The sequence below is a fragment of the Aphelocoma coerulescens genome, chromosome 5 (genome assembly GCF_041296385.1).
Source record: "Aphelocoma coerulescens isolate FSJ_1873_10779 chromosome 5, UR_Acoe_1.0, whole genome shotgun sequence".
Classification (NCBI taxonomy): domain Eukaryota; kingdom Metazoa; phylum Chordata; class Aves; order Passeriformes; family Corvidae; genus Aphelocoma; species Aphelocoma coerulescens.
Window position 1 is genome coordinate 975,643 of NC_091019.1, and position 22,427 is coordinate 998,069.

The 22,427-nt window shown below is 51.4% G+C and overlaps 1 protein-coding gene across 6 annotated transcripts; it reads right to left on the reverse strand.

The window, feature by feature from the left end:
* Positions 1 to 324: 324 nt before the first annotated feature.
* On the reverse strand, positions 325 to 22,217 carry LOC138111001 (thyroid hormone receptor alpha-like). 6 transcript variants are annotated; one of them, XR_011151215.1, is made up of 7 exons: positions 22,165 to 22,217; positions 20,885 to 20,946; positions 18,850 to 19,149; positions 18,292 to 18,491; positions 16,549 to 16,676; positions 5,638 to 5,740; positions 4,636 to 4,758 (listed from the first exon to the last, which is right to left on the reverse strand). XR_011151215.1 is itself a non-coding variant. In XM_069016154.1 (5 exons), exons 1-5 carry the CDS (start codon positions 22,215 to 22,217, stop codon positions 16,671 to 16,673), a joined length of 621 nt encoding a protein of 206 aa, XP_068872255.1. In that variant the 3' UTR covers positions 16,300 to 16,670. The 6 variants fall into 6 exon arrangements, 1 of the variants encoding a protein (XP_068872255.1); XR_011151217.1 differs by lacking the exons at positions 4,636 to 4,758; positions 5,638 to 5,740 and adding an exon at positions 325 to 622; XR_011151214.1 differs by having other exon boundaries at positions 4,636 to 5,740.
* Positions 22,218 to 22,427: the final 210 nt, after the last annotated feature.

Genomic DNA, 22,427 nt, shown 5'->3' on the forward strand with positions numbered 1-22,427 from the left:
ATCCTCCCAGACAGTGGAAGTACACAATTAGGTCACATTAAACATCGAGAAAATGCCACAGCAGTTCCCCATGCCAACTACAAGTGAGTGACACTGGAAAACAGTTCCTAGCTGGCAAGAACCATCCCAGCATCAGTGCATAATTTCTGCTAAAAGTTTACAGATGAAGTCTGAGGGTGCAGAAGCGTGAGCAATCACCCAAACAGAGGGATTCATAACGCTTTCCCACAAGGCAGAGAAGTGAGACAGGCAAGCACCAAAGACTGGTTTATCCCCCCTGGGAAGCCACCGCTGCCTCCTGTTCACAGAAACAGAGGGGCTGGCTACAGCATTCCTTCAGGAGGGTTTCCTTTAGGGCCAGAATAACAAGATGAAGCAGTGATGCTCACAGCAGAAGCTTCAGACTTGTGAAGGCTTTTTTTCCACGTACAACACCAAGCTCCTAGCCCTACCACAGGAGCAAAAGTGTTTGCAGTGTCCTTACCATTGCACCCACACACTACAAAGTACGTCCTTGGCCAGAGGTGGACTAGCGAGAAAAGCACAGCCCACTCTGCTTACAGAAAGCCTTTTTGCATCCTGTCAGCACCACCTACATTCAGCTTAGTCCAGTCTTGCAAACCTGAAATCAAAGGTAGTTATGAAAGGTAGCTGTTGTCACAGGTAACAGACATTCTGTTGCACAATATTTGGTGCTCGCCACAAATTGCACTGAAACAACTTCTATGCCATTGCCACAACAGTGGTAATTATTTAAAACATGAATAAAAGGGCTCTGTACAGGAGGGCAATGCTGCATGGGGAGAGAACACACCACACCATGTAAACTTCAACACTGTGAGAAGTGTCAGTCTATGTCTTTTTACTCCCATATACTCCCATGTATCTTGAAACTACTTGTGGAGTCTACTGATTACAAAAGCATGGTAATTTTGCCTGTGATCAAAGACATAGCAATGATGCAGCAGCAAGCAGTGCACCTCAGGGAAATGTTACACAGTTTTTGGGATGGTAAGTGGGCAGCACAGCTTTCTCAGCACATGAATTAACACCTCAATTCTTTAAAAGTTTCCATTTTACCAGTTTCTTCACCAGGCTTTTTCAGTAGAAGCACTAGTTGTCACGATCAGCAGTCCTGCTGCAGTATCTCCTCTGCACGCATCCTCACAGAGCATCCCCATGCTTCGCTCCCAAACACAAGAGCAAGGCTATTCTTTACACTTTTAGGTCAGCCCTTTAGCACAGGCCAGGAGCAGCATCTCCTCCCAAAAGCAGCTGTCAGAAAGGCACAGGCAGATATGCATGCAGGAAGTAACCTCCTGAGGTACTGCTGCTGCACTGCCCATGACCAGGGGCTGAGAGCAAAGCCATGCACCAGCACATGCTAAGAAGCAAGCTGAGGGCTTACAGGAAACAACCAACCTCCAAGATATTTTGAATTGTGAAACAATTTAAGCTACAGCCCAGAACAAAGACATCAAAGTTATGACACCCTCCTAAATCAGATTTAGTCTGGTCTGTCATGGCACAAGATTACAATGTCACACTTTCACAGAATGGTTAAAGATTGGAAAGGGACCACTGGAGGTCACCTAGCTCCCAGACATGCAAGGGTCCCCCAAAGCAGGTTGTTGAGGATTGTGTCCAGATACCTTCTGAAAACCTCCAAAGAGGGAGACTCCACAACTTCTCTAGGCAATCTGTTCCAGTGCTTGGTCATCCACACAGTAAAGTTCTTGCTCATGTACATCAGTTTCTGCCCGCTGCCTTTTGTACTATTGTTGGGCAAAACCCAACCAGAGCCTGGCTCCATCCTCTTGGCACTCTCCCTTCAGATACTGATAGACTTTGATGAGGTTCCCCTCTCTGGCGTCTCTTCTTGAGGCTGACCAGGGACAGCACCCTCAGCCTTTCCTCATACATGAGATTCACCTTAATCATCTTTGTTACTCTAAGCTGGACCCTCTCCAGAGGCTCCATGTCTCGCCTGTCCTGAGGAGCCCAGAACTGCACACAGCACTCCAGATGTGGCCTCCCCAGGGCCGAGCGAAGGTGCGGGGTCCGTCCCTCCCGGGGAGGCTGTGGCGGCCTGCGTGAGGGCCGGGCAGGAGCGGGGCGCGCCGGCTGCTCCCTCTCGGGGCCGCGCTGGGCTCGCAGCGCTGCGGCTGCCGGGCCCTCGCTCCCGGCAGGGCCCGGCCTGGGCCCCACCGCCCGTGCGGGAGCACCGGCCGCCAGACCCGCCTCCCGGGACACAGCCCCGCTCCCGCCCGACCCCTGCACCGCTTACAACACCTCGAGCCATAAGTGACAGCTGGGCTTCGCAGGACCGAGCGCGATGGAAAAAGGGAATCCAGCTGAAATACACATGGCCTCACACTCCCAAGCTGTAGGGTGGTCTGATGAGAGCAAGAGCTCATCAAGACAGGTCCAGCCTAACCTGGGGGAGACCTGGGACAGAGGAGCTTGAATGTCCCATACCTGGGAAAGCAACAAAAAGCCTTAACCAAAAATTATTTAATTCATTTATATTCAGCATTAAGTTCTCCTCCCTACCTCCCCATGCCCTCCCCACGACCCCAGCCAGCCTGGGTTTTGTAGAGTAATTTTAGGGCTCCGTGTTTCTGACCAGATCTCATCTACTGTGACATGTGAAAGAGCCCAGTGAGTGGAAGGCTCCAGCCCACAGATAGCCAAGAAAATCTAAGATTTCCTTGCTGCTCATGCAGTTTTCTCAGACTGTTTGTCAAAAGTTATTGGTGGCTATTTTTTAAATGAAAGGAGTAGAGAGAAAATAGCTTTGCGGCATATTGGGCTAGCAGATTGTTCAGACTCTGTACAGGGACAATAAAGCTTTTAGGATCCTTTGATTGACATATATAATGAATGTAGCTGTCAAACTTTTGTGCAGCAATTTTATTTTGTATTGGCAAGCTATTTCACTGGCCAGGGTTTTGCATAAAAGGAATAATTCACATTGTTGTGGTGCTGCTATTTACAGAGCCTAGAGGACAGTGGCATCACTACAATATAAATATTAATATTCAAATTTCTTTTGAAATACATAATTCTGTATGCAACCTATCCTACGTGCACATCTTCACACAGGGAGAAAGGCATTGGTCTGCAGAGAGAAGGGGGCCTGGAGCCGCTGGGGGTTGTTATTCATTCACTGATTCATTCTGTAGCCTTTGAAAAGCCACTTAGTTACTCTGCACTTTAATGTTTCTCTCTGTGGAGCAGAGAACAAATCCTCAACACAAACTGCCATCACTGTTACCAGTCAGAGTGGCAGAGGTCACAGAGCCAGCATGGGGTCAAGGGGCTGCTCTGAGCAGCCCGTGTGTGCACAAAGCCCAGGACAGCTGTGCTCTTCTCAAACAGCTGCTTTCTCCTGCCGAAGCAGCGGCAGGATCAGCTTGGGCTACCTAAGACAGCAGTTGCTGCTTGCCCACTACCTTTCTTTGATTATGAACAATAACTTGCCAAGAAATCACTAGCCTCAGAGAAAACAGGCAGAAAGCAAACGAGAGGGCAAAGCAAAACATAAAGGAGAGAGGGGGAAAAAAAAATCCATATAAACAAGGATGACTCTCACACTCTATTTGCTATGCAGTCAAGCCCACAAGTGGGTTGTGTATCTGAAGGTGGAAATACAAAGACATGTCCTGTTCCCTGGGGAAAGGTAAGCAACTTCTCAAATTATCTTTAGAGGCTGTTATTAGCCTTGCACTAGCACTGACATACCCTGTGCCCAAAGCCACAGCATGCACACACTGTATCCATAAAAAGAGATATTCACAGCTCATAGAAGTGCTCATAGAAGTGCTGTGCAGCTCATAGAAGTGCTGTGCCCGTGCTCTGGTACCAGTATCATTTAAAACAAAACAAAAAAAAAGTTTGAGTAGCAAGTGAGCGCATGGAAAGGACTTGAACGGCAAGAATTTGGAAAGAGCATGGGAATCCAGCTTGGGGTGCTGAGGTCAATGGGCACACAATTTTTTAAGAGTGTACCAGGGTTTGTTTGTTCAGTCATTCCTATATTCATTTTCAATTCCAGAGACAGGAGCTTCATGTCTAGCCCCAAAATAACAGCATTGTCTGAGACAAAGCCAACTTGGTAAGGGGTACCAGAGCTTTTCCCAGCCCATTTATGTAATAAAGCATTATATACAACTGTTGGAAAACATACCAGTTTAAAAATTTTTTATATATGACTTTGGCCAGGTTTGCTCATCTTTGCCTCAGGGAAAGGGAACTGAAGCTTCTTTCCAGGGCATTGTTTCTCTAGGTGAGGCCTGATGGGTTTAGCATTTCAAAAGACTAGGAGTAGCCCCAATAAGATAAAGCCATTGAGGGAACATCACCAGAACAGATGTCAGCGGCCATCTAAGAACATCTACCCCTGAAGATCTAATTAACATCAGAAGCGAAGAAACACAGATCTAATAGGAGACCAGATACTAGGAACTACACAACTTGAGACCAATGAACACTGACCCAATTCGTTTCTATGAGTTTTGACTGTAAAAAAGATCTGAAAATTCTAGTAAAGGTCATGTGTCATGGAATGATTCTCTCGGCACACCCGGGCTATGTGTGGATGAGATGATTTCTGTGCTACATACTGGCCAGAGAATAAAGTAGTGCCTTGACTCTCTAACATTAAAAATGTTGCTGGAGGCTTTTTTGTTTTTCCTGCAGTTTCGGTGACACAACCAGGAAGCAGAACAGGAGCTTTATGGCCCTGTTACTTGGGTCCTAAAATACAGAGAAAGAAGACAGGGCAGAGAGCAAAGAAGAAAAACAGAGCTTTGTCCTCATTCACATCATAGCCCTGTAAGGCTTTGACCAAAAGATATAACTGTATAGTGAAACATCTATGGGGGACTCTCTTGTCTGGCACAGAGGGGTTCTGCAGATGGACTTCCAGGGCAGGGAAAGAGTACCAAGTCGGCAACACAAATTACTTCAGGCCAAACTCCAATACATAACTATAGATTCCATAGATACATCCAGCCTTAAGCCCAGAAGCAATACAGGTGGGGAGAACGGAGCCTGGGTGATTTAAACTACGTGTTTAAGCAGTTCAAGGTAACTGGAAGTAGCGCTGGTGCCTCTGGGTTTCTCTGTTCGTTATTTAAGGTGAACATAAAAACACAGAGTGCAGGAGCCCAAGGATGTTCCTCACTGGCTTCAAGCTGGCAGTTTCCTAAAAGCAGTGCTTGTTGCTTTCCTTGGTTTGCTGACCAGCAGTGCCACCTCCCCTCCCTGCTGCCATGGAGCTCAGCCTTCCCCAGTGTTAACAAAATGGCACGTTACTCTACTTGGCCAGATTTTAGCTCTGAGAATTTCATTCTGAACAGTTCAGCATCTGCTTTAGCCAAAACAGTTCCACTATTTCCAGGAATATTATTAAAGGAAAAATAGACTGCTTGGCACATGTTACATAAATTCAGGCAACCTTTTACATGAGGATCTCTAGCTTCAGAAGGGAAATTTTGAAATCTGGCAGAGAGGTGACCTTTGTGGTAGAAATGTGTCTATCCCTATTAAAACCTACCTAACTTTGGCCAGATTATAGAGCAGGGAAATACTGCAGTTAAGGGCGCAGTAAAGAGTTCTGAGAATTGCACTTACTTGCTGTTTCTGCTGTGGGCAAGAGGTCCCTTATCTCCTGCAGAGCTGCAGCTTGTGCTCCCCCACTACCTTGGCCAGTTATGGCTGCACAGGTCCTCCATGGCTGGATGACGAAATTACAGAGCCAAGGGTGAGCAGAGAGACCAGCATTCCATCTGACGTCTACATACATTCCCGTAATTTTCTGATACAGGACAGCCCCATCTGTCACACAGCCCAGGTTCAACGGCAGCATCGCGAGTGCTGCGCAGGCACGAGGGCACTGCAGAAAACAAACTGTGACCAAAAAAGTCAGGGCAATTACAATACATAGATGCACAGCTGGAAGAATTAATGTCAAGCAGACAATGGCATTACAGACGTCCCCTAACAATGAGGGCTTGAATCTGCTGTCTCAGTAAAACTCTCTAAATTAGGTTTGTGTGCAGCATACGGAGAGTTTCTGAAAGAAATATAAATATAGGCCATCATTCTGCAAAGCTTCACAAACCCAAACCCTTGCATTCAGGTGCCATCTCACTGACTTTGCTGCAAAATCAAGGCCATTCACGTTAAAAGCACAGACAAGAACATCTGCTCAAACTGAACTTGTAGAAAAAAGCCCCAGTCCTAGGTAAGGCAGAACACACGTGTTTTAATTTTTAAAGTCACTATGACACAGAGACTTGTTAAGAAATGCACGTGCTTTTAGATGTATAGGGCTGCTGGAAGGAAAGGCTGAAGTTTTTTTACAAATGCCTGTAGCTCATAGGTTAAGACTACCATTGTTACAAAAAGGATAGGATATTGGATTTTAGAAGTAGTAAGGCTAAGGCTCTGCTAGGCTGTAAGGCCTCAGGTGTAGAAATAGTTCTCTGGGGAAACAGGAATAGAATGTACTGGGTGGGGAGGTTAGGAATAGTGAATTAGCTGGGCATGGTGAACCCGTTAGTGAATTAGCTAGGCACGGTGAACCTGTCTAAAAGTAAATTGTTCTGGGTTGATATATGTTGCATGCAAGGGGGATTTCAGTGGTAGGAGCTCGTTGAGCATTATCTAAGACTAGACAACCATAGAGAGATATGGCGTAGGGTATGATTATCAATTGTTAATCCTTGTGATGTATGTTTTACTTTGAAGATTAAATCTTGTATGTGTGCCAATGTTTGAAACTGTATAAAGAGCTGAGTGAAACGATAGGCCTTTGGGAAGCCTGATTTGGGACACTAGTCCCCAGGTCCCCGGGCCCTGAATAAAGCACCGCATAAACTGACTCTCTGTTGGTTTGTGTTTGTGGTCGGTGGGCAACAGTTTTCTGGCGACCGCGGCAGGACTCCGGGGGTCGTAGGGGCGGTTCGCGGGGTGATCTGCTCCGTGCCGGCACCAGGTGATTTCTGGGGAGACATCAGCCCGTGCCCGACCCCGCGTCCGACGGACAACCGTGAGGTAAGCCCACAAGGTGCTTTATTCCTTTTAAACCGGTGGTGGTAGCCTGCCCGGTAAGACGAGTCTCTACTCGCAGGGTTGGGGCATTGGTTTGGATTATAAAGCCTAGGCGCTGGCCGTCAGACAGAGCGAAAGCTTTGCAGAGCCAGCCCTTGCTTCTCGCGGCGACGAGATAAGCAAGGAGGGAATTGGATATTGTGGTAATTGGTATTGGTATTAGTCTGTGTGTTACTAGGTGTGTGTGTGTTATTGTGTGGTTGCATACCTCTGGAATGATGCCGTTGCGGGTGTTTCGGGCTTTGTCAAGTTCAGATAAGGATATTCCGGAGGATTCTCCCCTCGGGTGTTTGCTAAGTCATTGGAAGGAGGGTAAATTGGGACGGGAGCTGCGGAAAAGGGAATTGATTGATTATTGTAATAAGGTATGGCCTGAATATGAAACTGGGGGGATGCAGTGGCCGTGGAATGGCACTATTAATTCTGAAATTATAACCTCCATGATGCGGTACCTACGGGAAAATGAGAAGTGGGATGAGATACCCTATTTGGATTTGTTCTATCAGCTAATAGGAAAAAAGGATTGGCAGAGGAAATGTGGAATGATGGTGTTAGAAACGGAACCAGAAGAATGCGTGGGTTGTAAAGAGCGAAGGGTACGGTTCTCTGAGCCTGAGGAGGATGTGTCTTTGTTGGTATCACCATCCGACCCAATCAACCTCCCCCTCCCGGACTCAGATTCTTCGGAAGAGGAATCTGACTCCGAGGAAGGAGAGAGGGAACGATCCCGAACTCCCGAACCCAGGGAGAGAGGGAGGGAACAATCCCGAACTCCACTCTCCCAGCGTACTCGCAGAGGGCGTCTGGACAGGGGAAAAAGCGCTTCTCGAGCACATCTAATGGCCCCATTGCGAGAAGCAGTTGGACCAACAGGGGATCGGGTCAGAGTGAAAGTTCCGTTTTCCCCCAATGATTTAATAATTTGGAAGCAATCTGCTGGAGCTTATAGAGAAAATCCTGAAAAGGTGGCTCGGGTGGTGAAAATGGTAATAAAGACACAGAATCCGGACTGGAATGACCTACAGGTGTTGCTAGACTCGATAATGGATTCTACGGAAAAGGAGATGGTATTTAAAGCTATGTCTAATCGGGCAAGGGACATGATTCAGTTGCAAGCACCAGCACTACAAGGAATAGGGAATGTGAATGAAATAGTACCAAGGGAAGATCCAGAATGGAACCCTAATTTGGCAGAAGAGTATCATAGGTTGCAGGTTTATCAGGAGCTGTTGGTGGAAGGAATTCAGAGGGGAATCCCAAAGACTTTAAATTGGTCTAAGTTGTATGCGGTAAGACAGGATAAGGCAGAGTCACCATCTGCGTTCTTGGAGAGGCTGAAAGAAATAGCACGGAGGTATACAGACTTAGACGTGGAATCGGAGGCAGGAAAACTACAAATGGCCTTGATATTTATGGGACAGTCACAGGAGGATATTAGGAGGAAGCTACAAAAGCTAGAAGGGAATGACACTCGGGACTTGGAGAAAATGCTTGAAGTAGCATGGAAAGTGTATAATAATAGAGAAAAAGAGGCAGTAAAGAAGCAACAAGCAAGCATGTTGGCAGTGTTACAACAGGCAAGTCAGATGAATGTGAGAGGCCGGGGGAGGGGACGAGGCAGAGGAAACGGGGGCGTGGGAAGAGGTGGTTTCGGAGGTTTTGTGAATCAGAATGTAGGGAATCAGATGATGGGTAGGGGTAGAGGTAAATTGGGGCCCAATCAGTGTGCCCGATGCTTCGCCGAAGGTCATTGGAAGAATGAGTGCCCCCTCAATTTGGGGATGGGGACACCGATGAGTAACTTTCCAGGAAGGAATCCCATAAATCAGGGAATGAACGCGAATGATGGGTTAAACCCTTTCGCGCCAGGACCACAAGGTGTTGCTCAAGCCTTTATGATGGGGAACTATCAAAATCAGAGCTGACTAGATAAAGATCTAAAAGTGGTCCTGGAAGTTGACGGGGGGCCCAGGGAATTTAGGGTAGATACAGGAGCCACTTTCTCTGCAATCAATGAACAAATAGGACCGTTAAGTGATTCAGTTGTGAAAGTAGTAGGGGTGTCGGGGGAGGTGGTGGAGAGGTCATTCTTGCGGCCACTGGAAATCAAATTTGGAAACAAAGAATTGGATCACCAGTTTTTATATATGCCAAGCAGCCCGGAATGCTTGTTGGGGCGAGATTTATTATCGGCACTGGATGCAAAAATCATATTCGAGAAAGGGCGTGCTAAACTAGAAATCCCGGAGGGGAATCTGGCAAAACTTTTTGTGATTAAAGAGACAAAGACAGAGGAGATACCCCAGGAAATAGAGCAGGCAGTAGTCCCGTGGGTATGGGAAACAGGGACCCCGGGCAGATCCAGGGTAGCCGTTCCTGTAAAAATTGAACTAAAGGAAGGGGCACACCCGGTAAGAGTTCGACAGTACCCTATTAGTTTGGAAGCCAGGAAAGGAATTGCCCCAATGATCACACAATTTATAGCATTAGGGATTTTACAAGAATGCGAATCAGAATTTAATACTCCAATCTTTCCGGTAAGGAAACCAAATGGGAAATACAGGTTGGTGCAGGACCTGAGAGCAGTAAATGCAATTGCCAAAGATATACACCCGGTGGTGGCCAATCCATATACATTGTTAACATCGATTTCTGAGAATTTTCAGTGGTTCACAGTGATTGATCTAAAAGACGCCTTCTTCTGCATCCCACTGGCCCCCGAGAGTCAATACATTTTTGCCTTTGAATGGGAAAGCCCAGACACTCGCCGCAAGCGACAGTTAACATGGACCAGGTTGCCACAAGGATTTAAGTGTTCACCCACCATTTTTGGAAACCAGCTAGCAAAGGAGTTAGAGGAATGGAAAACTACCAAGGTAAAAGAGTCTCCTTTTTCTTATGTTGTTTTACAATATGTGGATGACATACTCCTGGGAACAGAGGAGCGGGGACTGTGCTTAAAGTTAACAATTGAACTATTAAACATGTTGGGTCAGGCAGGATACCGAGTATCCAAGGAAAAAGCGCAGCTGGTGCGACAGAAGGTAATTTATCTGGGATGTGAAATATCACAAGGAGTCAGGAGAATAGGAGTGAATCGCATACAAGCCATCTGTGCAATCCCTGTACCACGAAATAATCAGGAATTAAGATCTTTCCTAGGGATAGTCGGCTGGTGTCGCCTGTGGATTCCGAATTTCGGACTCATGGCCAAACCACTGTACGAAACAATCAAGGAACCCGAATTCAAGTGGGGTAAGACACAGCACAAGGCTTTCCAGGAATTAAAGCAAGCACTCAAAGAGGCCCCCGCCCTGGGTCTGCCAGACCTGACAAAAGACTTTCAATTGTATGTGCATGAAAGGCAGAGATTAGCTTTAGGAGTACTCACACAGCGATTGGGGTCATGGAAGAGGCCCGTGGGGTACTTCTCGAAACAGCTGGACATGGTGAGCGGAGGGTGGCCGGGGTGCTTGCGAGCAGTGGCTGCTACGGTAATCCTAATTCAGGAAGCACGGAAACTGACGCTGGGAAAACACATCACGGTATATGTACCTCACATGGTCATAGCCGTCTTGGAACAAAAAGGGGGGCATTGGCTCTCCTCCAGCAGAATGATGCAGTACCAGGCTCAGTTGCGGGAACAAGATGATGTTGAATTAAAAATAACCAACCATCTCAATCCAGCAGAATTCCTCAGGTCCACCCAAGAGGAAGGAGAACTGGAGCATGACTGCGTGGAGGTGATCGAACAAGTGTATGCCAGCCGTGAGGATCTGAAAGATGTCCCGATGGCAGATCCCGATGTGGAGCTGTTCACGGACGGATCCAGTTTTATGGAGCATGGAACCAGGTATGCAGGGTATGCTGTGGTGACACTCCAAGAAATAGTGGAAGCTAAAGCACTGCCTCCAGAAACTTCAGCGCAAAAAGCAGAAGTATGGGCGTTGGTAAGGGCATTGGTCCTTAGTAAAGACAGGAAAGTAAACATTTGGACTGATTCAAAGTATGCATTTGGTGTGGTTCACATCCATGGGGCTTTGTGGAAAGAAAGAGGACTTTTGACCTCTCAAGGCTCACAGATCAAACATAAGGAAGTAATAATTCAGTTGCTGGAAGCTGTACACTTACCTAAAGCAGTAGCGATCATGCATGTCCGAGGTCATCAAGCAGACTCCGGGAAAGAATTTCAGGGGAATCGGATGGCAGATGAAGCTGCGAAAAGGGCAGCCAGATTGGTCTGGACTCAAATGGCTCTGATACCGACAAGAGAAAATCCCGCTGCACCTTATTTAGAAGAGAAACCGTGCTACTCTCCGGAGGATGAACGGTTGGCACAAATCACTGGAGCAAGAAGGAATGTTGTAGGATGGTATGTAACACCGGTCGGACAAGTTATACTGCCAGTAGGATTGATGAAAGTAGTCATGGAAACTGAACATAACAAACTCCACTGTGGTGCAGAAGCATTGGTAGAATATCTAAAGAAAATAGTACTCTCTAATTCGATGATAACAATGGCCAAAAGAATAAATGCCACCTGCCCGATCTGCATTAAAAATAACCCGTTGGTTAGAAGACAGGTCCAAATGGGGAAAATACGTGTAGGGCCACAACCAGGGGATTATTGGCAAATAGATTTTTCCGAGTTACCAAAATCTCAGGCATACAAGTACTTACTAGTTTATGTGTGCACCTTTTCGGGATGGCCCGAAGCTTTCCCTTGCAGGACGAATCAGGCCAAGGAGGTAGTGAAAACCCTTCTCAAGGAAATCATTCCAAGGTTTGGGGTTCCTTTAGGAATATCATCAGATAGAGGACCACATTTTACTGCAGGGATCGTGCAGGAAGTTTCTACTATTCTGGGAATTCAGTGGCACTTACACACCCCCTGGAGACCTCAATCTAGTGGTCAGGTGGAACGAATGAATCAAACTCTGAAAAATCAAATTAAAAAGATTTGTCAAGAAGCTAAAATACAGTGGCCCCAAGCATTGCCTCTAGCCCTTCTGAGGATTAGGATTAAACCACGAGAAAGGATAGGGGTAAGTCCGTATGAAATTTTGTACGGCAAACCATATCATGCTGTAACCTATCAAGGGGACCCACATGTAATTGGGGATCAGATGATTGTAAATTATGTTCTGTCTTTAAATAAGACCCTTGCAGCACTGAGATCCACGCTGGAGTGGAATCGACCGTTACCTCTGGACACTCCTGCTCACGATATTCACCCAGGAGATCAAGTTTACGTGAAGAACTGGTCGGTGGAACCTCTGAAGGAAACATGGGACGGCCCCCATCAAGTGATAATGACAACTTACACCGCCGTCAAGGTCGACGGGATCAACAGCTGGATCCATTACACGCGGGTCAAAAAGGTCCCCTCCCGATGGTCGGTGGAACCCCTATCTCCCACCAGAATGGTGTTCAAAGCCAAAAATTAATGCTGTTGTTGTTACTCTTGAGTAAAATAATAATTGTTGAAACCTTTGTTAAAATCACAATACCTGAATCAAGGGTGTGGGCACCGGAGAATTCAAATGTAAATCTTACATGTTTGTTTGTCGATGATCAGGGAGCTGGATGGGACAGAGTCAGGGCACAATGGAAATGGATCACCAAGGATCAAATTCCCGATAAAGGAGTAGAAACGGTCTGGGATGAGAAGCAGCAAAAAGGTAGGATTACCCTGCAGATATCCAATATAACAAAAGCCAGAACAGGAAAATACGCTTGTGTGGTTTGGATAAAAGGGACTTATGATTATGGATTCGTAAATCTTGACATTTTAAATATCTCCCAAACAGAATCAGAAAATAAGGTCCAGGTGAATCTCCCAAATGGGAAAGTAGATATGTGGGACGGACCTCCCCTCAGAATAAAATGTACTCATAGGTTTAAGACAGGGTGTCAGAAACAGATTAGAATGAAATGGTGGAAATGGAACACGACACAGGAAATGTGGAATCCACAGGTACAAGGGACAAGTTGGTGGACGCTGGGAAATGAGAGCAGGGGATGGTTGAATATAACGAACTCAGAGATTGGTAGATCGGAGGGTAAATATCTTTGTGTTATCGTTTGTGGTGATAGTGGAGGTTATGGGGTCAGGAAGGTAGAAGTGGTATTACAACAGGAGCAAGGAATCAAGCCTGAACAGGAAATATATAACGCAAAGGAAGGGCAGGATTTGGTTTTAAGATGTAGGATACCAACCGAAAGCTATACTGAGTATGAATGGTGGTTTGGAGGACAAAGCTTGGTGGCTCAAGGGAAATATCAAATTAAAAGAAAACCCCAAGAAATAGTGTTAGTAATTAAAGAGGTCCTGGAACAGCAAGATAATGGACAATACTGGTGTTGGGTTGCTCGAGATGATTGGTGGGCAGCCGGGATGATTAGTGTTTATGTTGAAAGAACAAGGGTGACTCGGCAGGTACTAGAGGATGAAATCCAAACCAAACCAGAGAATCTGATTGTGGGTTTAATTAGGGATTTTGGGCAAACACAAAATGTATCAGCAATCACTGCATGTCTGCCTTTGCCCCATGCGGCAGGAGACCCTATACCATGGGGAATTATACCAGCTCCAGACATGCCTGCATCTAATCGAACAGTTACCTTAAGTTGTACCCAGGAGATTAGGAGCCGAACTAAATTGGTTAATCGGACAAATGTGATAAGGAGGAAAACCCCGAGGACTCGAGCAGATTGTTATAAGCTTCCAAATGCTGTATTTACCAGAATCGGAAGATTCCAGGGAGTAGGATGGTGTGAATACGATGAGAGGCAAACACGAGAAGTCCCGGCAACTGAACAATATTTTGAAATAACATGCCAGAATGTTACAAACACAACTACCATGGAACAATGGCAGACAATCTGGGGACCTAGTTTGTTGGAAACTTATAGTTATATAGGAACAGTTCAATGGTGTATTCATTGGAAGGGACGGAAAAATCAAACTTACTCAAAGACCTATCAAGAACAGGATAGTTGGAGGAAAGATGCACCTAGGATGACCGATTGGAATTGCACTGAGGTCTTCACTTGTGACAGCCCAAGTGAGTCTGTGAGTCTACTGCCGGTAAAGGTACTTTTGAGATTTGGCTGTGAATGTAGGGGATATAACCACACGATAACAGACAAAAATACAGAAGGAGAGTTAAACTGTAAAACTACATCAATCCGAGCTCCAGGAAATTTAGTTTGGGTAATGGGTCATGGACATTGGACCACTCATATGCCGGTAGATGGTCCAACTACACAAATTACTTTAGGAGTTCCAACTCTTTGTCCTTTCTGGAAATCGACAAAATTGACGGCCTCAGAAATACAAATAAGACATAAGCGAGATATAAGTCAGGAAATTGGGGACATAGGGTTAGAAGAAGGGGAAGATTGGCATGAACCTTCTTCAGGAATTAAATTTGGGTGGGTATTAGAATCTCTCTTTGCACAAATATCATCATATCGAAACAGGGAAATGTTGTACAAATTGTTAGGACAAACAGAAAGGTTAGCGGCTGTGACTAAGAAGGGATTCAAGGACTTAAATCTGCAGTTACAAGCTACGTCTAGAATGACAATTCAAAATCGGATGGCTCTAGATATGATATTGTTGAAGGAGCATGGCGTATGTGGATATCTGCATGGTAGAGACGACCATTGCTGCATTCACATCCCGAATGTTACACAAGAAGTAGAAAAGGATATAAGTCAATTAGAACGGATTGAAGGAAAGGTGAATGATATTCAGAAAGAGGCAGAACACAATTGGGTTGGAGAACTGTTCAGCTCCCTGGGAATTCGGATGTCCGGATGGATATCCTCAATTGTACAATATGGAATCATGATTGTTATAATCATTTTAGTTGCCTTAATAGTATATAAGTGTCTTTTAGGAATGATTGTCAAGGAAGGTCAACATACTCGGCGAATAATGAAGGCGATAATGCGAAGAGAAGTCCTGGCAGAACCAGCCGTTCCACCTCCTGCTTATCGCGAAACAGCGACATGAATTGTTGAGCATCCTTGCGAACCCAGAAGAAGCTCGAAGGATGCTCAAAAGGGGGGACTTGTTACAAAAAGGATAGGATATTGGATTTTAGAAGTAGTAAGGCTAAGGCTCTGCTAGGCTGTAAGGCCTCAGGTGTAGAAATAGTTCTCTGGGGAAACAGGAATAGAATGTACTGGGTGGGGAGGTTAGGAATAGTGAATTAGCTGGGCATGGTGAACCCGTTAGTGAATTAGCTAGGCACGGTGAACCTGTCTAAAAGTAAATTGTTCTGGGTTGATATATGTTGCATGCAAGGGGGATTTCAGTGGTAGGAGCTCGTTGAGCATTATCTAAGACTAGACAACCATAGAGAGATATGGCGTAGGGTATGATTATCAATTGTTAATCCTTGTGATGTATGTTTTACTTTGAAGATTAAATCTTGTATGTGTGCCAATGTTTGAAACTGTATAAAGAGCTGAGTGAAACGATAGGCCTTTGGGAAGCCTGATTTGGGACACTAGTCCCCAGGTCCCCGGGCCCTGAATAAAGCACCGCATAAACTGACTCTCTGTTGGTTTGTGTTTGTGGTCGGTGGGCAACACCATCAGACCGATATCCTTCAACACTCCAACTTCAATACCAAAATTGTAAGAACCTCCTGCATTCCATTCCCTAGTACGGTAACAAGACAAAGTCCTCACCCACCCTGGATCGTCCAAACAATAGAATACAAGGTTGAAACGAGCCTTGTGGTTTGAGGGGCACCTTCTGCCCAAAAAGCCCAACTGTGCACCCAGATAAAAATGAACACCACAAATAGAGAGTACAAAAACCACGGAACACCGCTTCCAGCAGGCGCCCTCGTCGGTATTTAAAGGCGTGGCTCAGGCAATAGCAACAAAGCCCCGAGGCAAAAAGCCTGGGAGGTCGGGGTTGGGTTTTTTTCCATTCAAGCCACACGTGTTCCCCAGCGCCCATTACCGGGACTCGCTCCGGGCTGGCGCCGTTCCACGGTGCGAGGGGACCAGAGAAGCCACGCGACCCACGGCACCGGCGGCACTCGGTGCCCGGGGGCGGCCCCGCGCCGGGAGAGCCCCGCCCGCCCCCGGCACCTGGACAGCTCATCCTCTGCACCTGACACACTGGGGCACCGGGCTTTCCTTCCTATGGATAACAGGGGAGAACGAGGGGGGGAAAGGATGATGGACAGATGAGGGGGAGAAGGGGAAGAGAGGGGAGTCGGGTTGGGGAGCAGGGAGAAAGGAGGGCTGGGGGGATCGGGGATGCACAGGGGAGCTGGGAGAGAGGGTGGGAGGCACTGGGGAGAGGGTAGGAGGGAGGCTGGGAGAGAAAGGGAGAGTGTGGGGGAGAGAGAAAGAAACTGGGGGGGTCTCTGCTTTCCTACCCCCCCGCAGATCCATCACCTTCATCAGCAGCTTGGGCCAGAAGCGGGGAATGTTGTGTTTGCGGTAGTTGATATAGTGCTCAAAGGCCAGCAGATACATCTCCTGGCACTTCTCAATCTTCTCGACACAGATCAGCCCCGTCAGGTCTGCGGGAATCAGGGAATCATCAGGGGATTGTGGAATCATGGAATGGTTTGGGTGGGAAGGGACCTTAAAGCTCACTCAGTTCCACCCCCCTGCCATGGCGGGGACACCTTCCACTATTCCAGGGTGCTCCAAGCCCTGTCCAACCTGGCCTTGGACACTTCCAGGGATGGAGCAGCCACAGCTTCTCTGGGCAGCCTGTGCCAGGGCCTCAGCACCCTCACAGGGAGGAATTTCTTCCCAATACCCCATCACAATCTCCCCTTTTCAGTTTAAACCTCTCCTTGTCCTGGCACTCATTGCCCATGGAAGAGTCCCTCTCCCAATCCCATACCTGCAGGGATTCTCCCTCCCACAGGGCTGAGTGTCCCATGCACCCCCTGGGTGTTGGGGTGCCCACCCCACAGACCCACGTCAGCCTGGCAGGGGGCCCCAGGGCACCAAGGGGACCTGTGCTCCTGGGTACCAGGGATTGGGGTGCCCACCTCATGCTCCTGGGACCCCTCCCAGCCTGGCACAGCTGCCTGAAGCTCTGGGAATTGGGGTGCCCACTCCAAACCCCCCCAAAATCCAGGGGGGGCACGGTTTCCCACCCAACACACCCTGAAGATGTTGTGAGGCTCTGGCATCAGGGTGCCCACCCAACACACCCCCAAGACAGTCAGGACTCTGGGCATTAGGGTGCACACCCAGTGCACTTCCACGTGCTGGGGGTTGTGGGCAAGGGGGTGCCAACACAACAATCCCCGTGCACAGCCTCTGGGCATGGGGTGCCCTCCCAATTCCCCCTGAAGCTGCTGGGGATCTCTGGCATCAGGGCGCCCACCCAACACCTCCCCAGGACAGTGAGAACTCTGGGCATTGGGGTGCCCACCCAACACCCAACCCTGATTCCTCTGGCATGGGCTACCCACCCCATTCCCCCACTACTGGTGTGCACGCACACCTGAGGACATGAGCAGCACAGCCTAGAGCAGGGCCACCTCGGTGTCATCCAGGTTGAAGGCAGAGAAGGACTTGCCATGGTGGCATTGGGGAATGTGGTGTGGCCATGTCACCCCTGGGACCCCCACAGCAGATGGGTCATTGGGGGGGCGTGGTGTGACTGTGTCCCCCGTAGTGGACAGTGGGGTTTGGGGGTGCAGTGTGACCGTGTCCCACTCTGGGACCCCCACGGTGGACAGTGGCAGGGGGTGCAGTGTGACCCTGTCCCCCCTCCCTGAGACACCCCGGGGGGTGTGATGTGACCCTGCCCCCCCTCTGGGGCCTCCATGTCACCGGGGAACACTCGTGGCAGGGCCAGTGCAGCAGCCAGGAGAGGGAGCTGAGTGACAGGGCCAGTGACAGGGCCAATGGCAGGGCCGGGGCCACCCGCGGGCACAGCTGTCCCCTTCGGTCACTGCTCACCCCTGAACTCTTTAGGGGTGACCAGCTCAAGGACACTGGGCAATGTCCCAACCCCCCTCGACTGCCCAAGGACACCGGTGACATCCCAAACCCTGGCACTACCACCATGTGTGTGCTGAGTGTGTGAGTGCTCAGCAGATCCTGGCTAGGGCTGGGGGCCAGGGTGGGGGACCAAGATGGTGACAGAGTCCCTCCACTGCATCCCCTCACCAGGAATTTCCGCTTCTGCTTCCAGTGGCTGCCCTGGGCATTGGTGCTGCGGTGGGCTTCTGTCACAAGGCGGATCAGCTCCCACTCCTCGGCGCTGGGGCGATGCTGCAGGGACTTGATCATCTCCTCCTTCTGCCGCCGCTCCCGGTTCTCCTCGATCAGCTTCCGCTTGGCTACCCGCTTCGAGTCATCCAGCACCACTGCCGGACCCCCAGCATCAGCCAGGATCCCCCCACATCAGCCAGGACCCCCCATCCATGCATCCCACAGCTGCAGCATAGCACCCCGTGGTGACCCCCCCCCAGCCTCCTCCTGTGGCTGCTCTGGGCATCCCAAATTGCCCCATAGCACCAGGACCCCAACCCACCTCCCAAAAGCCCCCCACTATCATCTGGGATGCCCCCCAGTCAGCTAGGACCCCCCATTCATGCATTCTACCCCACTGCTGCATCACATACCAGCCCAGTCCTGCAGCTGCTCCGGGTACCCCAATGTGCCCCAGGGTGTCAGGACCCCAACCTGCCCCCCAGCCGAGCCCCCCCACGCCCCCCAGCTCACGGTCCATGGCCATGCCCACGGAGATGCACTTCTTGAAGCGGCAGAGCTGGCACTGGTTGCGGGTGATCTTGTCGATGACATAGGAGTAGGTGGGGTGCAGGTTCTTCTGGATAGTCTGACGGAAAAATCCCTGGGGAGGGCATGGGGGAGTGACCCAGTGAGCACTGCTGAGCCCCCCTAGCCCCCTGCCCCAAGTCACCTTGCAGCCCTCACAGGCGATGCAGCGGTAGTGGTAGCCGGTGGCCTTGTCCCCGCACACCACGCACTGTTCATCTTTGTCCAGGTAACTAGGGATGTACCCTGCGGGGACCCCCAGGCCAGGGACCCCCAGGGCACCCCAGAGCAGGGACCCCCGCAGCGGGGACTCATGGGGTGCTCCATGACAGGGATTCCCATGACAGGGACCCTCAGGGCACCCCAAGTCAAGGACCCCTGGAACACCCTGTAGCAGGGACCTTCCCACACACCCCACATCAGGGATCCTCCAGGAATCCTGAGTCAGTGACCCCCTTGCATGCCTCACATCAGGGACCCTTGGCACATGCAGCATCAGGGACACCCCACACACCCCATGCCAGGGACCCCCAGTAAGCCCTCCCCTCCCTGTGCCTCAGTTTCCCCTCTGTCTGCACCCACTGTCTGCCCCACCACTACCCCTGCCCTGGCATGGGAAGGGTTAACACTGGGGGTGTGGGGGGGGTGCCTGAGCCTCCCGCACCAATAAAGCCCCCATTATCCCATTATCTGGCCGGGGACAGGCAGCAGGGGGGGGTCCCTGTCCCCCTGGCACACAGAGACCCACTGTCCCTGTCATTGTCCATGGTCCCCCTGCCTGGCAGGCCGGGAACCAGCCCCCCACCAGAGTCTCCCCAGCCTCCCCACCACCGACTGCTCAGGGAAACTGAGGCACAGATTGCCCATGATGCATGGGGCGGTCCCCAGCACCTTGGGCCCCTCATGTCCCTCCCGGGAGCCCACCCTTGTGTTTTGGGGGGGCTGGAATTGGGGATCCCCGAAGGGTAAGAGGGATGGGAAAGGGACTGGATGCCTGGGTCCCCCCTGCATGGAGCACCTGTAACTCAGGGGAGTGTCCCCAGCACCCCAGGACCGCCGCACCCACCCGGGATCCCACAAACCCAGGAGTGGGCACCCCTCGAGCCCACTCTGGCGCTCTGCAGGTGCTGGATGCGGGGGTCCCTGGGTGCTCCCTCCCTCCGGGAGCGGGGCGGGTGCAGGGGATGGGCGGGAGCCGGACGCTTGGGTTCCCCCCTGGCCCCCCATCGGGTCCCGCTGGCGCCGGCTGCTCCCCGCCGGGAATGGGGCAGGGCGGGGGGCAGTGCCCGCAGGGCCCCCCTTATCGCCCACCCCAGGGCGCTGCCGCCCCAATGGCGGCACCCTGACCCACGGGGCGCCGAGGGGGATGTGGGGGACTGGGACCCCGGCAGACCCTGCAGGGATGTGGGGTGCAGGGGGGGACATGGGAGTGGGGTATCCATGGGACTCTGGGGTGCCTGGGGGACATGGGGACCTTGGGGTGTCTGCCAGGGACATGGGGTGTCCATGGGACCCTGGCGTTCCTGGGGTGCTCACAGGGGATAAGGGGTGTCCGCGGGACTTCAGGGGACCCAGTCGAGACATGAGGCGTCCGTGGGACCCTAGGGTACCTGCATGGACACAGGAATCTTGGGGTGACCATGGGGGACAAGGGATGTCCATTGACTTTGGGGGACCCAGGTGATACATGGGGTGGCCAGGGGACCCTGGCAAGGACTTGAGGCCCCCAGGGTGCCTGCCACGGACATTGGGTGTCCGTGGCACCCTGACTTGCCTGAAGAGACTTGGGGACCCCAAGATGTCCACAAGGAACACGAAGGGTATCCAGGGGTCCCTGGTAAGGACTCGAGGCCCCTGCAGTGCTCACACAGAGTGCCTGCAGAACCCGGCGAGCACATGAGGTACTCGGGGGACCCGGGGGTGCCCAGCAGGGCCATGGGGTGCCCGCGGGGGGTTCGGGGGGTGCCGCGGGTCCCCGTACCTGACATGCTGCTCTTCACCAAACATTGGCTGCTCTTTCTTTTGCGCTTCCCATCCAGCCACCTACGGGAGAGGGGTGACAGGCTGAGAGGGTGCCCACGGATTCCTGCTGCACCCCCCCAAACTTCCAACAGCCCCCCAAAACCCCCCTCGAACCCCCTTCTCTGCTGGGAAATGGGCAGCCCCCACCCGGGGGTCCCAGCGCAGCGATGTCACAGGTGGGGTCCAGCCCGGGGGTGCGGGATGGGGGGGGTAGGAGAGGGCCCTGGGGACCCCCCCCCCACCCAGAACACCCCTATCGGGACCCCCCCCTCCGGGACACGGCACCGCCCTGGGGGGGGCTGGGACCGGGCGGGGAAGGGAAGGGAAGGGAAGGAAAAGGGTGGGGGAGGGGCTCCTTCCCAGTCAAAGACAAAATGTCCTTTTGGCTGAGCGGAGAAGTGACGTCATCGTGGCTCAGCCAATGGCGGGCGGCGGGGGTCCGCGCGCGCCCGTCCCCGCGGGGGGGGCCCGGGGCCGCGGGGATCGGCACCTGCGGGGGGGGAGCCCCGGGGACCCCGCATCCCCCGGGGCCGCTCCAGCCCAAGGGGACCCCGGGCCGCCACCCCCCACCGGGGGCCCGAAATAGTCCCGGGGGGGGGGGGGTGGGGGGTGAGGGGAGGGGGCGGCTAGGAGAGGCACGAGTGGGGGGACACCATGGCGGGGCACGAGTGGGGGCATGTGGGCGTGGGGACACAGGGACACCAGGGGATGGACCTAGCCGGTGACATGTGGGGGGGCAGGGGGACACGCAGGACATGGGCACGTGTGGGGATACCCAGAACGTGACATAGGGACACTTGGGGACATGTGGGGTACAGCGGGGCTGGGGGACACCTGGGGTACGGGGATGTACAGGACATGGGGACACCCAGGTTCGGAACAGGAGTGGGGACACATGGGGTGGACGGGGACATGGGCACAGGAACAAAAAGGGCACCCAGGACACAGGGACACACGAGGCATGGACATATACACAACCACACAGGGACACATGGAGACACAGGGGGTACCCAGGGCACGGACACATACATGACCACGCAGGGATGCATGAAGACACACTGGGCACGACGACGCAAGAGACACGTAGAACACAGGGACATGGAGACACTTGGGGACACACATGGCATTCGGACACAGAGGGCACAGCCAGGTATGGGCCACACAGGGATGTGCTGGGACACGCCAGGCGTGGTGCCACACGTGTCCGCCGCATGTCCCCGTGCTGGGGTGGGGGCTCACCAGGTGTCCTCTGGCTCCAACAGCGGGTCCAGGGTGCTGGGCTTCTGTTCCATTCATTGCAATTCCATCAAGGAGCGCTCAGCACCGACCGAGGGGGCTCCGGCGCCACGCGGGGGGCCACGGCTGGGGGGCCACGCCGCGCACCCCATGGTGCCCCTCAGTGCTCAGCACCGCGCAGCATCCCGGGCTGGATCCTGCGGGACAGGGGGGTCAGCCCAGACCAGCCGTGGGGGACACAGAGGGGACACCCAGGGAGGGGTGTG